Here is a 16736-nt window from a genome sequence, read left to right as displayed (position 1 = left end):
TGGCCACGGACAGCCCTCTTAAACAAGCTGAGGGCACCTGCGGCATCCCTGAAATACAGCTGCTGCTCACTGATTGGAGCAGCAAGACCAGGGACAGATGCACCTCCCGTGGCTCCCCTACACTTTGTGTGCCATACTGTTTCACCAGGTCACGTGGTCGTGTGTGGTATATGTTAGCCATTGCTGGGGAGCTGAAAAAAGGCAGAAGTCTGATATCTACCTTCAGAGATTTTGATTCTGAGATGGCTTTGATGTGGTCCAGGAAGCTACCTTTTTGATAAGCAACTCTGGTGATTCTATTGTGGGTAGTCCACAGTCTGCCTTCTGCAAATGACAGTAGATGGGCTTTGGTGCAGCCTGTGTCCAAATCTCAGCTGTGTCGGTGACCCTACATGTGTTATTCAGCTTATTTCCCTGTCATTTTCTGCTCCAAGCTGTGTAGCTAAGAGAAATATTACCCAGTACTGACCTAACCAGGTTTAAGACTAAACTATTCCAACCTCATTGTTCCTGGGCGGTTCCTCAGAGGTGAGCCTTTAGAGGAATAATTATGGAAATGAATACTTAATAGTTGATCAAAATAATATTCCTATTCCTTGGCCTATTAAGTATTGGTTGCCCTGAAAGCATTGATACAAAGACATATTAGTGGTGGTAGTGGTTATAGGAATTTACTGGATAGATCTTAAAGTATAAGCCAGATGGGGCTGAAAAGAGAAGAAGCTTTCTTTAGATACAATTCTACAGGAATGGTGAAGCCAGGCAGCCTTACGAGTCTCCACTGATGTGCTCATTCCAAGGTTTATCATGGATGGATCTGGGGTCCATGGAGAACCAGCCTTGCTTCTTGCTTTAACCAGACAAGGATTTCATTGAAATTTTAAGGATTTGTCTAAGACAAACTAAGCTTTGTCTTAGTTTGCAGGAAAATGAGGATGAAAATTAGTGAGAAATTGTAACACAAACTCACTTCAAAACCAGATGGAGCCCTTTTGGGAGAAATACGAATAAAATATTTTATAGCTGGTTCATCCTTCTGCCTCTAGGTGGGACTGTTGGTAAAGCTTCCGACACAGATTTTGCTTATTTATTGCTACCCGAACTACTGAAGTGTGTGTAGTGTGTGTGCGTGTGTGTGTGTGTGTGTGTAGAAAAGAGAGAGAGAGGAGAGAGAGAGAGAGAGGGAGAGCAAATGAGAAAGAGAGAGAGAGCATTCTTTAAGATTTCTCTGAGAAAAGTCTTCATGAAATTAATTTTTTTGGTGTATGGATAAAAATAGTTCTTACAGGTTATTTGTTAGGATCAAATGACATGACATTTGCATGGTATTTAACACAGTGTCTAACAGTGGGTAAGTTGGTGCTGAACAAATGGAAATCACTTCAGGTTAAAGTAAAACTCAAGTCCCTGTGACTAAGAGAGGCTGGCAGTGAACCTACTGGGCCAGCTCATGTGTGCACAACACTTGCTCCAACTCCTCTGGTTATGGCCAGCTGGTGGATTCAGGAGCCCTCATGGCTGACCAGAGCCCAGGTCATTCTCTGACTCCTTCATCCCCTCCACACACAGGTCTGTGGAGTGAGGCTGTGTTGACAGGAGATCTCTCAGTGAAGCGAGCACGATAAGGAAACAAGAGGAACAACTTTGATCCTTCCTTTCAGAACCTCCAGCTCAGAAAAGCCAGCTAAAGAAGAGGACTGGGTTAGCACAACACAAGGGCGTGCTACATCAGAAAATTGGGGGTTACATTGGAGGCCCAGGTTTCTCTAGTAAGGAACAGAAACCCATGGAGGCAGCTTCAGGAAACACAACTAAGTAAGTCAAAAGAGAGCAACAAGAACTTTCCAAAATTCTTGAAGGTAGTGTTGAAGACACTTTCCTACCTTCACAGGTATGTAATGATCTTCCGAGCAGTGTGTGCTCACTGGCCATGGCTGCGAAGGCAGCAGAGCTGTGTGCAGCAGCTCTATGTGATTTTTGCTGGCTGTGTCAGTAGTTCCCTCGCTGACCTGCTCCTGTAGATCAGTGTTTGCATTGCTTCTCCAGAGGAGATGTACTTGGATTTTTCATGGCCATTTTTTCCAAGTGGCCTCTCTGCAGGAACTGTGACATGCACCCCTACCTGGTGTTCAGTAAACCCATGCTTGGTCCTGCTCTGTTGAGTGTATGAGTGTGTGTGTGTGTGTGTGTGGGGGGGGGTGCTGAGTAAGGAGGGCTTGGTGCTACGGAGGTGAATTTCAGGGCAGCGGCATGCACCTGCTGCTCTTTCACACTGGATCAGCTCACTGAGAGGTGGCTGTGGATGGCTGTCAGAAGGCTACTGCAATTGTGGGGATTATCATTCTCAGATGCTCAAATTAACTTTGGCACTGGTCAGTTGTGTTTAACTTCATGTTGATTTTTGCATTCTTGTTTTCTCTGTGAAAGAGTCAAAGTCAGGAGGAGAGAGCAGGGAAATAGGATTGAAAGGCTCTGCCATTAAAAGGGTGGTTTTGGCCGGTGCCTCGGCTCACTAGGCTAATCCTCCACCTGAGGCACCGGCACACTGGGTTCTAATCCCGATCGGGGCACCGGATTCTGTCCCGGTTGCCCCTCTTCCAGGCCAGCTCTCTGCTGTGGCCAGGGAGTGCAGTGGAGGATGGCCCAAGTGCTTGGGCCATGCACCCCATGGGAGACCAGGAGAAGCACCTGGCTCCTGCCATTGGATCAGCGCGGTGCGCCGGCAGCAGCGCGCCGGCCGCGGTGGCCATTGGAGGGTGAACCAATGGCAAAGGAAGACCTTTCTCTCTGTCTCTCTCTCTCACTGTCCACTCTGCCTGTCCCCCCACCCAAAAAAAAGGTGGTTTAGGAACACACACCTTTTCAAATTGCTTGCCTAGTGGGACACATTGGGCCTGCATGGGCAAATACCCCCACAGTTTCCATTTTAGTGAATGGAGAATTCCTACAATAAGTGATGACTTTTGCCTTACTGGAGTACAGCATTTGGCTTGGATTTCTAATGGCAGCTCTTGATGCCAAATGAGATTCCACAGCACAGGTGTCATATGCATTTCTTCCTTTTTTAGTAAGATTTGTTTTATTTGAAAAACAAAGCAACAGAAGGAAGGAGGGATGGAGGGAAGGGGGAGAGAGAGAGAGAGAGAGAGAGGGATCTTTGATCCTTTGGTTCAATTCCCAAATGCCTACAATAGTTAGGGCTGGGCCAGGCCAAAGCCAGGAGTCAAGAACCCCATCTGGGTCCCCTACATGGGTGGCAGAAGCTCAAGCGCTTGGGCTGTACTCCTCTGCTCTACCAGATGCATTAGCAGGAAGCTGGACTGGGAGCTGGGTAGCTGGGCTACTGGTGCTCTGATATGGGATGCCGGTTTTGCAGATGGTGGTAACCCACTGTGCCACAATGCCAGCCCCAGGTGCATGCATTAACACAATTAATGGGGTGCCACGGCAACAGAAGGCAGTGCAGAGCATTATCAGTCTGCTACTAAGACCTACCAGCTGAGTCAGGCCATGCTTCAGTTACACAAAAAAGCATTCCTTATTGAGAAAATACTTATGGCGCTCTATTTTGGTCCCTATGTATAAGTACTCAATTTTAAAAAAGATTCCTTCATGGAATTCCTAGGTTCCCTGTAACTCCACTGGAACGGAAACTATAATTATTATTTATATTTTTTGCTATTGCTGCTCATAACTTCTCTAACTTTGTTCTATTGGAGAAATTGCTTCTCACCTGAATACAGTTTAATCTTCTTGTAATATCCTCAAGGAAGGAAACTGGTACTAATACCAGTGATTGCATCAATGACCGAATAAGCAGGTAGTCCAGAAAACTGCACTAAAATATGGCGTGAAATGAGTGCAATGCTGCAGAGTGAAAACATGTGATTAATAAAAGTGCAAACACTCCTCTTCAAGTGAAGTTTTCAGTACACCTTCCAGGAGGCTTTCTGACTTTCCACCCTGGCTGGGCAGATGAGGAGGGAGGAATCTTGACTGTGCGGACTGACAGGGGAGCTGGAGCAGTGGGGGTTTGCTGCAAGTTGCTTGAAGTAAATTGTTGAAGGAAAAAGTGTCTAGCTTGGAGGACACTTCTCAGTAGTGTGTTCCTAACACAGAAGGTCACAGAAATATGGCAATGGAAAATGAGGACCGGATAATGATCAGGTGATGGAATGCAAATGTCGAGGCAAAATATAGAACTGAGACATTCCACATGATGTCCGGGAGGCCAGGGAATACACTCCAGCTCGCAATTGTAGAACCCGGGGCACATGATTGGTGAATAATTTTTCTGGCCACAGACCTCCTCAACTGCATTTAATATCATGGAAATAATTATACGAGAGGTATGTGAAAGGGAAGATAGTAAGACAGAGAGAGGAATTATTGAACATTTAGAGACACTTTAACATTTTCAAAGGAGGTTAATTGCCATTTCCTATATTACTGCCTCTAAGAGTTTAATTACTGCACAAATAAAATGGAGGTAAATTTGAGTTAACTGGGATATAAAACTCAATTGACTCTATGTACACTTTGGAGACTTTTTTTTTTTTTGGAGATTTAAGGCTGCATTTTAGATGACACTAGTCTTCCATTTATTTCTGAGGTAAATACAGTTCTATCACTTTCTCCCCCCCCCCTCGTTGGAGTGAAATAAGAGTGATCTTCTAAAAGTTCATGGAAAACACATTATTAAAAAGCTACACACAGAACTTAAAAACGAGTTTTGTGGGACTGACATTGTGGCACAGTGGGTTAAGCTGCCACTTGTAGCACTGGTTAGAGTCCCAGCTGCTCTTATTCCCATCCAGCTCCCTGCTAATGTACCTAGGAAAGTAGTGGAAGATGACCCAAGTGCTTGGGGCCCTGCCATCTATGTGGGAGACCCAGATGGAGTTCCTGGCTCATGACTTCTGTCTGGCCCAGCTGGAGCCCTAAGAGGCCGTTTGGGGAGTGAATAGCTGGTGGAATAGCTAGCTCTCCCTCTCTCTCTTTCTCTATTTAGCTTTTCAAATAAATAAATAAAATTATTTTTTTTCTTGCACCAAATAAGCTTATCTTTTAGTACCATCTTCACTCAAGCTTTCTGAAGCCTCTTTGTGCAACCACCATTTATTGGACACTAGTCCCCCAGTGTCAAAGTGCCAGTTAGATGCTGTGCCTATAATTACTGGTTTTACTGCTAACAATGAAAAAACACTACTCACCCGCTAAGTTCACAGATAGTGTTGTGTTGAAATGTGATTATCGAGTATAATTCTATAAGACAAAAGATGTCATACTCAATTTGTGTTGAAGAACCCGAAGTGAGGTGAGAAATCTAAAGTGATTAAAATCCCAAAACTTTTAGAGTGAGGCCTTAGCATTCTGGAGCCTGTGATGAGCTTTCTGTGTTGGCTCCGAGGGAAATAAACATGGACATGTTGGTCACTGCGAGGGCCACCATGTGAGGAGTCTGTGGCCATGAGCCCTGCTAAGGGTAAGAATGCTTCCCGATGCCATGCTGTGAGGAATCCAGCCTTCTATTTCAAAATCCATTGCTACCAGCCCCTTTTCTTGGATTCCATTTTAGTTGCCAGCCACAATGTGAGTTGCCAACAAATAGAAAAGGTAAGCCGGTCGGGTTTGGTGAAAAATGTTCGGCTTTTAATCCCCTTTATTAAGAGTGAACAGAGATTTTGGAGGTTCTGTGACTTTGGAGTTGATTGTGCTGGTAAGGTTAGTGGGCCGATTAGAGCTCACTGGGCTGGTGTGAGCAGGATGCTGTTTTAATTTAATCTATCTTAGGGTTCAGTTTTATTAATGTCATTGAGATTCTTCAATTTTCATAATATTAATTTTTAAGCCACTATTGATGGACTGACCTATTTACATATCTATTATCTATCAAGATTTTTATTCTTTTATGAAACTTGATAAAGAATATTTTATTATACTTAAGGTCATTTATGAAATATATCATATGAAGTTCACAAAATGTTCACAAAAATGCATATCATGAAAAAACTATTCACGGATTTTAAAACACCTTCTTATACCAAAATGAGCTTATTTTCTAATTCAATTTTTTTGAGACATTTTTGAAGTACCCTTTTATAATAACATTTCAATATTTGACTTAAACAAAACTTCTTTCCTTTATAAAACTACAAGTTCCTGTAAGGTCAGGACTGGTGCATTTTTACATAATAGCTAAGCCTTCCACACTGCTTATTACATATATTCATGTAGGGTAGCCTTCTAATTCTCACAATATCTCCCAGATTTAGTTCCTGTTCCTAATCTTATTTTAGATGGCTAAGTAAGACACAGAGAGATGAGGTGACTTGCTTAAGGGCACACAGCTAGGAAGTGGAGGAACTAGAATTTTATCCTAGGCATTCCATTAACCATATGTTATTAACCACTATGCTTTTAAAGATCCCTTTAAACCCCTTGCTGTGCTGAGAATGACCACATGATTGATTACTAAACTGGGACAGTTATTAGGATGAATAATAACCAATAATAATTTTGAACCAGAGAAGTAAGCTGGAGTTGTCCTGGGCCAATTGGGATATATGGACAGCCTGACTCTTCACTTGCCTCTTGCTAATATTTGCTGAATGAATGAACAAATGGGTGGGTGGGTGGCTAAAATGGTCTTATCTTTTACCCATTTGGGCCAGTTGCAACATGGGAAATTTGCTTTTAAGAAATGAGCTTCAAGCTGACCATGTGAGATTAGTAGAATCTCATGGAGGTGATTTCTGACTCCAGAGACAGTAAAAAAAAAAAAAAAAAAAAAAAAAAAGGAGAAAAATCTGGAAAAAGGCTAATTCTTTTTTACAGCAAAGCTTCTACCAGCCAATCAATGGAGCGCTGATTCTGGATTGTCCAGCCTGGTCACCAGAGGCTCAGGTGGCAGCAGTGTTAGCAGATGGAGTGAGGAGATGGGGACAGTGCCAAAGCAGTTGACACAAAGTGCATTTGATCCCACATGGAGATGCCCCGGTGGCAGCCCTCCAGCTGTAAGCCCAGGAAGCCCCTGCAACACAGCCTAGGCCACTGATTCTCAGATGGCCCCTGAACTCCCAGGCACAGGCCTTACATTTACTTACTAATGGAGGTGCGGGAACTCATGAGTTCGTTTATGTCTAAAAAGCCATACAGAAAGCCATATTTCCTATCTATACCCATGTGTTTGTTTATATGTGTTAGAATTATGTCTGGTGATAAAATGATTATTATCTTACTCTAATCAGGAATATTGATTGGCAGTGGCAAATGTCTTTGAGTACAACCATGGAAAAATTTATTAATACTATTTAAATGTAGTTTGATTTCTATGCAAAATCTTTAAAAACCTTAAATTATGGGAAAGGAAATGAGTCCAGGACAATGGCACTGTTGCTGACTACTGGCCTAGACTGGACGTGTGGATATTTTAAAAGCTTTAATTGACATTTAGTTTCTTACATAATGGAATTTGTATATAACCCTGGCATCCAAGGCCCTCCACAGTCTCTCCTTAATCAAGGCCCTCCAACTCCACACATACATCTGCTGATCCAAGCCTGTAGTGTGCCTACTGCCCAGTTTTCTCCATTCTCACTTCTGTGTATTTTTAGTACTGGAACCATTTGCTTATTCTAGAACATTCTCTTGCCTTCTGTAGTAATCTAACACTACTTGTTTTTCTAGTTACTTCCTTTTTAAAAAAAAAAAAAACCATTTCTTTGAATAGATGTGGCAATTCGCATCAAAGAGTGACATGGCTTTATTTTCCTCACTGACCTCTCATTTCACTTGAAGAGAGAGTTCAAGTCCTTACAGTGTGACCTTTTGACCTCAGTTCTACCAGTCTTCCCTTGCTCTCTCTGTTTCAGCCATATTGGTCCCACACTGTCTACAAAACTCACCCAGCAGGCTCCATGCCAGGCGCTTTTGCACTTGCTACTTCCAGTACTCTGAATTTTCTTCACTCAGGGAAGAGCAGCATGGCTGGTTCTCTTAGTCAAGTGGCCTTTTCTGACTCACCCGTAATATAGCTTCTTTCACCCCTGCACCCCCAAATCTCTTTGCCTTGCTTTATTTGATATCAACTGACATATATTAACTATGTCTTGCCCATTGGAACATTAAGATTGATGAGGGTATCCCAGGTACCTGGAACAGGGTCCACCAAATAGTAGGTGTGCCAAATAGTGGGGACTTGATAACTTTCTTTTGATTGAGTGGAATTTCCCCAGTTTAAATTTCCCCAGGTACAGTGAATTAAGAGAGTTGCAAATTGAGTAATGTATGTATGAACTAAATAATTTTTCTGATTGTTATAGTCATGCTAAACATTTACAGATAAACATTGTAGACATCTGTGGTTTTGCTTGTATAAGATCTATTTCCCTTCTTCTGGTGACAGTATCTAATTTTTCATTGGGGGAACCACCTCTCTATACCACTCACCCCAGGTATCTTACCTAAACTCCTCTTGCAGGATGCTGGTGAGATGGAATCCAGGTCAGCAAATCAAATTAGGCTGCAGAGGTTAGTTTAGAGCTGGGCATGTAATCTAAGTCAGACTCTTAAGAATTCCAAGGCTTTTATAAGAACTATGATGAAAGAGAAGCTGTCTTTATGCTGGAGTTGCTAAGTTGTAAGAAAAATAATTTGGAGCTGACTGTTTGAAACAGAACTTTCTTGGTGATGGACCTAATTATATACAAGAAGAGACAACAGATATAAAGAAATTTTCCAATAATATTGCTTGATCACCCAGATCCAGCAGTTATTGATGCTGCAGTCACTCCTAGACTTTTTAGTCATATACACCCTTTTTATTTTAGTTAGTTGAGCTAGGTTTTGGTTTTACACATGTCCTCACTAAGGTAATTACTGAGATACATGCACTTGCTGAAAACTCTTTCAAGAGAATTAACAGTTCTTCAAAAGGGTCCTATTTGTTGGTACAATCCAATAGAATAAAATCAATGAATGATTTTTAAAGTTGATACTTTTGTTAATGAAGTTATATTTTCTTCCAATTGAAAATGTACCGCCAGAACATAATCTATATAGTGATTTTTACATTGAAAATTTTCACAAGTAGTACTTAAAATGTGATAGAATACTATGCTGGAGTCTTATCAGAATCAGTAATTATTTACTGGAAGGAGTTTTATAAGAACACAGCTAGTTTTGATCATCTCTGTACTCTTCTTTTCCCTTCAATAATTTCATTCAAGTTAAATACCTTACCTATAACCACCAGCAACATTCTAAACCATGATGCTGAATTTTGATTTCACTGACTTGGTAACCTTGTGAATCCACAGCATCTCTGGATGCTGACCTCTGACCTCTGTCTGTACCTATTACCTATATGACACCAGTGCTCAGGTGAGGTCTTAGACTGCCTTTAGTGCAACATACCCTCCACTGCTTTAGTTCATTGGTCATATCTGCCAGTAGCCAAGTTGTGATGAAGTATAACTCTGGATAGTTTAATTTAGCTTCACTGTGAGAAGAAAGCTATAAATACCACCACCACCAACCACAAAAAGCTGGCCAGTGGGTTTTTAAAGGAAGCTTCCTGTATATATACGTGGGTTAGTAGCTCAGTTTTCTCCTTTTAAAATCTAAATTTAGGGACAGGCATTTAACCTCCTGGCTGGGATGTCCTTGACTCATATCATAGAACCTGTCTTCAATACCTGCCTTTGGCTCTGGACTCCAGCTTCCTGGTAATACAGATCCTGGGAGGGAGCAGTGATGGCCAAGTACTTGGGTTTCTGTCCTTCAAATGGGAGACCTGGGTTGAGTTCTTGGTTCCAAGCTTTGGCCTGGGCCAGCCCTGGCAGTTGCATGCATTTGGGGAGTAAATGCAGATGGGAGCTCACTCTCTCTATCTGTTCATCTTTTGGTCACTCAAATAACAAAGTAAACTGAAATCTATACGACAACAGTAAATGGTCAGATGCTGTGTACACACATACACACACACACACACACACTCCTCAGATGCTCAGAGAATATCACCCTTAAGTGAAAATTGAAATTGAGATCAGTATGTTAGGAAGATTGTAGGAAGATCTTTTTTCAACCATAAAGGCTATTTTTTTTTTTTGTACAGAAAATTTAATCTGAAGACATGGCCTTTGAGCCTTGATTGATATGTGTGTATGTATGTATGAATGTGTGTGTGTGTGTGTGTAGTGCACTAAGTTTTTCATAATATGCATTTTCATGAATTTTTTGAGATCCCTTGTATGTATGTATTTCAAATTTTTTACACCAAAACAAGCTTATCTTTTATTCTATTCTTGTGAACACACACACACACAAACACATCACATGTTTGTCCTATATTCCCTGTTAAAAATCCAGTATTTAGAAGAAGAATGATCTTCATTCTATTTGTAAGTACTCAACGTGGAAGTGTTAACTCCTATTTGGCATATTGGCTGACTGACTTTCTTATAGATGACATCTTCATACAAGGAAAAATATTTAAAATTCACAATTTCTATTCATATCAGAGACTGCATGGAGCAGATTCCTGGTGACTTCATGATTCTAAAACTATATTAAGAAAAATCAAGTGAAAAATGCAATGTGGGGTTGAATTATCTAAAAGCCATTTTGTGTTATCTAGAGTTCCTTGAAGGGATGAATGACCACAACCATATCCTTGGAACAGACACATTCAGACACAAGCTCTGTCTCTACTGCTGTCTCTAAAATTTCTGAGTACCTTCCAATCTGAATGCCCTTGGCTTTTCTTGGGTACCTAATTGTGTAAAATGAAACATTTGGCAAAAGAAAAGCTGTGTAATGCAAATGGGGGCCAATGGCAAAAAGCGAGAAGATCCTTATGAGGCTTGGCAATGGGTCGAAGGAAACACCCAAAGGTCTCAGAGAAGTCCTGATCTTGGGAGGACTGGGTTTGAGGGCAGGCAGCAGGGCTCTGAGAAGGAAAGTGGCAAGCTCCTGGTCTTTACTGGAGAGGCGAATAGCAGGAAAGATCTCTGAGAGAAGATCTGTGCATTGCACTGGGAGCCGGCCACAGACCCTGAAGGGGCAGCCATCTCCCTCCTGCTCCCAGGGCCAGCTCCTCCGGTTACCTAAGGCTGTGCTTTCTTGGCACCGTGTATGTCTGATAGACTAGAGGAGTGGGGCCTTTATGACAAGGGGAAGAGGAGTGTGGTTTTGGTTCTTTTGAAATCAGCCTTTATCTTACCATAATTGAAGCACATTTTATCTAGACGCTCCTGGCTCTACATCTATTGAAGACTGACAGATGTTGGGATGTTTCAGGGTCAGGTGTCACTGACCCTTGGAACCTCTGCTAGAAGTTTGTGAATGTGTGTGTGTGTGTGTGTGTGTGAGAGAGAGAGAGAGAGAATGCAAAAAAGAGAGCGTAGAGTGAACTTCACCATTGTCTAGAAAGAGTTACCTTTCTTCTTTCCTCTGCAGCCTCCAGCTTTTTCTGGATCTCCTCCAGGGACAGATCTTTCTTCTTTGGAGAAGCTAAAGTCCTCGGGGCTTCTGAGATAGGAGAGGGTGGCTTTAGGATCAGCTCAAAAGCCTGGCCAGAGGCACGTTTGTTGATTTGCTTCACTTCCATATCTAAGAAATGAACAGTGGAGAATATTAAGCATACAGAGGTCAAAGCATGGATTTATTCTAATGACTTGAATTCCAGCAACTGAAAGCAGCATTATTATTTTGGGAAGTAGAAATAAAATGCTACAGATGATAATTTTCTCTACATTGTTTTGGAGTGTTTTCATCCCAAATTAATGAATGACAAACATGTGAGGTAATGTATATGTTAATTAGTTTCATATAGCCATTCCACAGTACACACACACACACACACACACACACACGGTGACACAATGTATTCAAAAAGTTCATGGAAAATGCATATTATGCAAAAATCCTGCATGGATTTCAAAATTTTTTGTACCAAATAAAACTTACCTTTACGTTCTGTTTTCCATGAACTTTTTGAAGTACCTTCATATTTTGAACATACTTCACATAATAAATATAAAATATTTTTGTTAGTACAAAAACTGAATAGTTGCTAGTCAGGTTTTTTTTTCATCAGTGGCATTTATGGCAAAGATAAGAAGATTATCAGACCCTCAAGTTTTAACCCTGCATAATATGGTTGTAATATAAATATAATTTATAATATAAATAAATGATAACTAATATCTGATGAGACATTCATCATTACATGTTTCGCAAATTAGTGAAATATAATGATTAAAAAAATGAATATTCTTTAATGTGAGCCTCAGATGGCATCCCTTTGACATCACTCTACTGGAACTTGTACGTGATGTGAATGGTTGCAAGCCAAGGTCATTCTCTGTTGTGTCTTCCAAGTACAGTTGTCCTTCAGTCCCTGCGGGTATGGTTCCAGGATGCCTGGTGGACACCAAAATCCAGGGATGCTCAAATCTTTATGTAAAATGGCACTGTGTTTGCATAGATGCTACACAATCTTCCCATAGACCTTAAGTCATCTCTAGCTTAACATGTAATTCCCTAATACAATGTAAATGCCATGTACGTTGCTGTCATGCTGAGGCTGCTCTGTACCACGTCTCCCACCACAGGCTAAGCAACTTCAGGAAGATTGTTCCTAGATCTTGATAAGCACGTTGCCACCTAACCTATAAGTCTCTCTAATTTATTAATGTTCCTTTGAAATCGTGGCAAGCCAGCCAGCCAGGTCTCCAGGCCGGTTCTGGCCAAGGCAGAGCAGAAATCTTAACTTCTTCTGATGTGAGGATTATGTTTCCATTAATGTTTCAGCAGTACATTGAGGTTGTGGTCAGATAAAAACCCCAGGCTGACAGGAATTGACCTTGGATCCATAAATGCTTATAGAAAATCCAGATGACTAATTTAATAAGTAAGCTGGAAATGATGCATTTCTTTTCCCATAAATATAAAAGTAATTTAAAATTTCCTGAAGCCATCCAATATTTAGTTATGCTTTAAATGCAACTATATAAAATCTATGTAAGCCTATAGAAAAGGATTACAAAAGAGAATGGGCAAATAAAAATAGCTTATTTGATGAGGTGATGAGGGATTTTAAAGGGCTTAGCTGAGAGACTGGTGTTAGAACTGCCTGTATTTGCAGGTGAACACTAGATACTGCTTTCCTGCTGTGTGGCACTGGCAAAGTTAATTAAATTCTCTACGCTTTCATTCCCTCACATAAAGACAGAGCTAAGAGGAGCATCTTTCTCTTAAGATTGCAGTGAAGATTAAATGACAAATGGCAGGGAATGGAAGGTACAGCCTATGGCACTCTGGGTTTACTAATGTAAACAATAAGAAGAACAACTGTTATTTGTTATCATGTTTGTCTACAACAAATGATTCACATTCTTATCAACATAGAAATACAAGGCCAAGTTAAGGACCTCAGAAATTTGGGATTCTCCACCAGTTCTGGTATTGATTCAATCTGGACAAGATTGAATTATCTGTTCAACTTCTGAGACTCAGTTCATATATAACTTTGTACTTTCTTCTACCCCTCTTCTCAATCCCTCAAGCAGCAGACAGCATTACCTCTTCTGTCCTAAGCACTCTGTGTTCTGTATCTTGCCCATGTGTATACTGAAAGACACTTTCCCTGAGCCTTGAGTGCCTTACAGGTGAAGATCATGTTACATTCATCTTTGGATCTTCAGTGACAACACTGAGTGATCTATACTGAGTGATCCAACATCGGGAGTCTCCTAAGAAAGATAGCATGGTTCCTACTTGCAGCCAGATCTAGCAGATAATAATGGTCTGTCCAGTATATGTGAATTTATGCAAAGCAGGAACTGGCCTTGGGCTTCTGTTCTAATAAAAGTTTTGGTTAGACACCAAAACCTTTTTACATGGGGTGGGCAATATTTCCTTCTGAGACACTTGATCAGCAGTCAGGATGCTTACATCATCATGGAACAACTTTCTACAGGTTTTAAAAGCACAGAGGGGGTTAACTACCAAAGGCCCATTCACCTGATCTTTCGTGTCTTTCTTTACATATGTGGAAAAGAAAAATAACTGACAGCCTAGGCAAACAATGTGCTTTAGCTATATCTAGTATACATAGAACTGAATCAAATATTTTGATTGGATTGACTGAATTAGATGAGAATGAATTGTTGATAATAATAGCTATCTTGATGCTTTAACTTAGTGTGAAAACTTTTAAACCTCATAACAGCCCTGCTTGGAGATGCTAGTGTTCAGTGAGGCTCTAGGGATCTAGGTATCTGCTTGCCCAAGGCCAGGAGGTCAGTGGCAGAGCCAGAGAGAAAAGACTAGCCAAATGAATTAGAATACATTCAACTTAAAGGATTGTGCTTTCCTAAAGTGAGCTGCCAGGCCAATGCTCCGGGCATTTCTCTTCACACCTGTTTACCGGGGCCTCAGTCATATATCAGTTTGAATTATTTAGTCAACTATGATTACTAGTAGTTTGTTGACAGGCATACACAAAATATGGGGACTTTATAAAGACTACAATAAAGAAAATGTGATGTTATTGATTTCATGTCTTAAATTTTCTAAGTATATTAGGATCTTCTTGCAAATTAGTAGCTATTCTACTTTTAGCTTAGCGTATTACATTATTTGAAAAGGAGAGCTCTAGAGGTATCCTGGAGGTAGATACCCTGGACATGGCTGCTAGGAACACCCCAGTCATGTTTCTTAATAGATGTTAATGTGCTGTTATTAGCACCAAGTTCAAGCTGATTTGAGCAATATAAGACCTGATAGCTACACACAGCAAGTCAATACTGAGATCTACAAATATTGATTTGATTATATCAGGAGCTGTGACAGACAATGCAAGCTCTAAATGATCCAGGAAGCAGGGGCATTTGTTCCGCAGGCAACTCACCATCGTAAGTGTAGATGTTGATGTTGCGGGGTTCCGGGTAGAAGCAAGAGCAGATCAGTGAGAGCATGGACAGCTCCTTCATTTTTTCCTTGTAGGCTGAAATGAAAGACTCAAGATTAGGATCTTTCATTTTCTGAATTTTCACTTAAATCCTCTTTGCATTTGAATAATACACTCTCCTGTAGAATGAATATTGCCAAGGACATTGTGTTACCTTCTTTGACAAAACATAAATGATTGAAAGATGGAAACAGAACTTTGCACACTTCCTATTGCAGAGGACGTGTGGTGCACATTATGGCAGGGTAGGTAACAAGTCGGACAGAGGGGGTTACAGAAGAGAAGATGCAAGAAGGAATTAAAATCTGGCAGGTCAGGGCGAGAGATAGGGAAGAGATGGAGAGAGGAGAACGGACCAGAGCAACAGAGAGACAAGCTCATCCTGATAAAAGTGCATTGAGTCTGTTGTCTAAGGCTGAGAAGATTCCTTTGTTGGTTCAGCCTGAATCATCACACATTCATTCGGGGATAGTCAGATAACCCATTGGCACAGTATTTGGTAGATACATCCTCTGAGGACCTATGTTGCTGCTTTCTCCTCATGCCAAGTGCATGTCCTTATCTGTTCCTCTTTCCATACACTCCAAAGCCTGGATCCAAGGTCTGACAAGGAACCCCCCTCCCTGTGGAGCTCAGTTTGGGTGCTAATCTTGGCAAGCAGCTTCAGGAGTTCAGAGGGTGACCTCTCTGTTCTTTTTACTCCCCTTCTCCGTTTCATTTTCTCCTTTATTTTCTAGTAGACCTCCTACCCAGGAGGACAAGCATCTCCCTACCACCAGATGGGGATCAGGATGTGGGATTCTCACCTTTGTTGATTATATAATTAGAGAAGGTAATAAATTAAGGAAAATGGATGGAAAATGATGGATGTATTGTTCACTAACTTATGAGAAGTTATGTTCAGACTGCTATGATCTGACTTATTGAACCTCACAGATAATATTCCCCTTTTAGCAGGGTCTTCTGTCTTCTGTAAGGGAGGGAATATTGGGAAATAGGGAATTCCCAGAAGATGAGTTTGGATATTATGGACAGTTTGTTGACCAGCAGGAAATAGATCCATCACCTGGATGCTTCAGAGCCATAAGAAGTTTGAGGAGTTTCTAAGAGATTGTTTAGTCCACTGTCCATCCACTCCACTATCAACTTTACAAACAAGTGACCTGAGCCTTGAGGGCCAAGGTCACACGTGGCCAGTGATAAAGATGTGGCCTCTGGATAAAATGCGGTAAAAAGCTATCTCACGTCTGCCATGAGGTCTTCCTCCAATTCTACTCTTAGGATGAACTTCAGTGTGTGTACAAGGCTAGGCGTGTCGGCATATAGTTGAACCAGATGCAGAGATAAATATTGTCGCATGATTTTTCCGACGTAACACATCCAGAGGCTCTGCCAACAGAGATCTCTCTCTCTCCATGTAGCTTATTTCCTCGGAATAAATAGCATAATTTGCCTTGTGCCATGAAAGTCTTGGTACATCTATTCTGAGACACTGTATTGCATACCTCTGGAATTTTAGAAGGCCTAGCCCTGTTTCTTTTTCTTACTTGCTTATTTTGTTAATGGCATAATGTTACTTATGAAAGCCCAAGCAGATTTTTACATAGATATTCAGTGAAAATTACAACTTCTGCCAGAAGATAAAACAGTTTAATGCATTAAAGTCCATGATCTAATTGAAAACAATAATAGCAAGGCTTTGTAGGCTGATCCTTTTTTTGGGGGGGAAGAAAATGCAATATGTTATCCAAAACATTTT

The 16736-nt window shown here is 41.1% G+C and overlaps 1 protein-coding gene across 2 annotated transcripts in view; it reads right to left on the bottom strand.

Moving 5' to 3' along the window:
• Positions 1-16736, bottom strand: part of STMN2 (stathmin 2) — a 54518-nt gene that overhangs the window by 10789 nt on the left and 26993 nt on the right. For both annotated transcript variants that reach the window (XM_002710651.6, XM_070075830.2), the window contains exons 2-3: positions 14918-15013; positions 11441-11613 (exon numbers count right to left, since the gene is read on the bottom strand). In XM_002710651.6, coding sequence (XP_002710697.1) covers positions 11441-11613; positions 14918-15013 — 269 coding nt within the window. The remainder of the gene's footprint in view (positions 1-11440; positions 11614-14917; positions 15014-16736) is intronic.

The sequence above is a fragment of the Oryctolagus cuniculus genome, chromosome 6 (genome assembly GCF_051225735.1).
Source record: "Oryctolagus cuniculus isolate XC-2025 breed Fujian yellow rabbit chromosome 6, ASM5122573v1, whole genome shotgun sequence".
Taxonomy (NCBI): domain Eukaryota; kingdom Metazoa; phylum Chordata; class Mammalia; order Lagomorpha; family Leporidae; genus Oryctolagus; species Oryctolagus cuniculus.
Note: the sequence above shows the minus strand (reverse complement) of the source record. Positions and strands in the feature narration are given on the sequence as shown.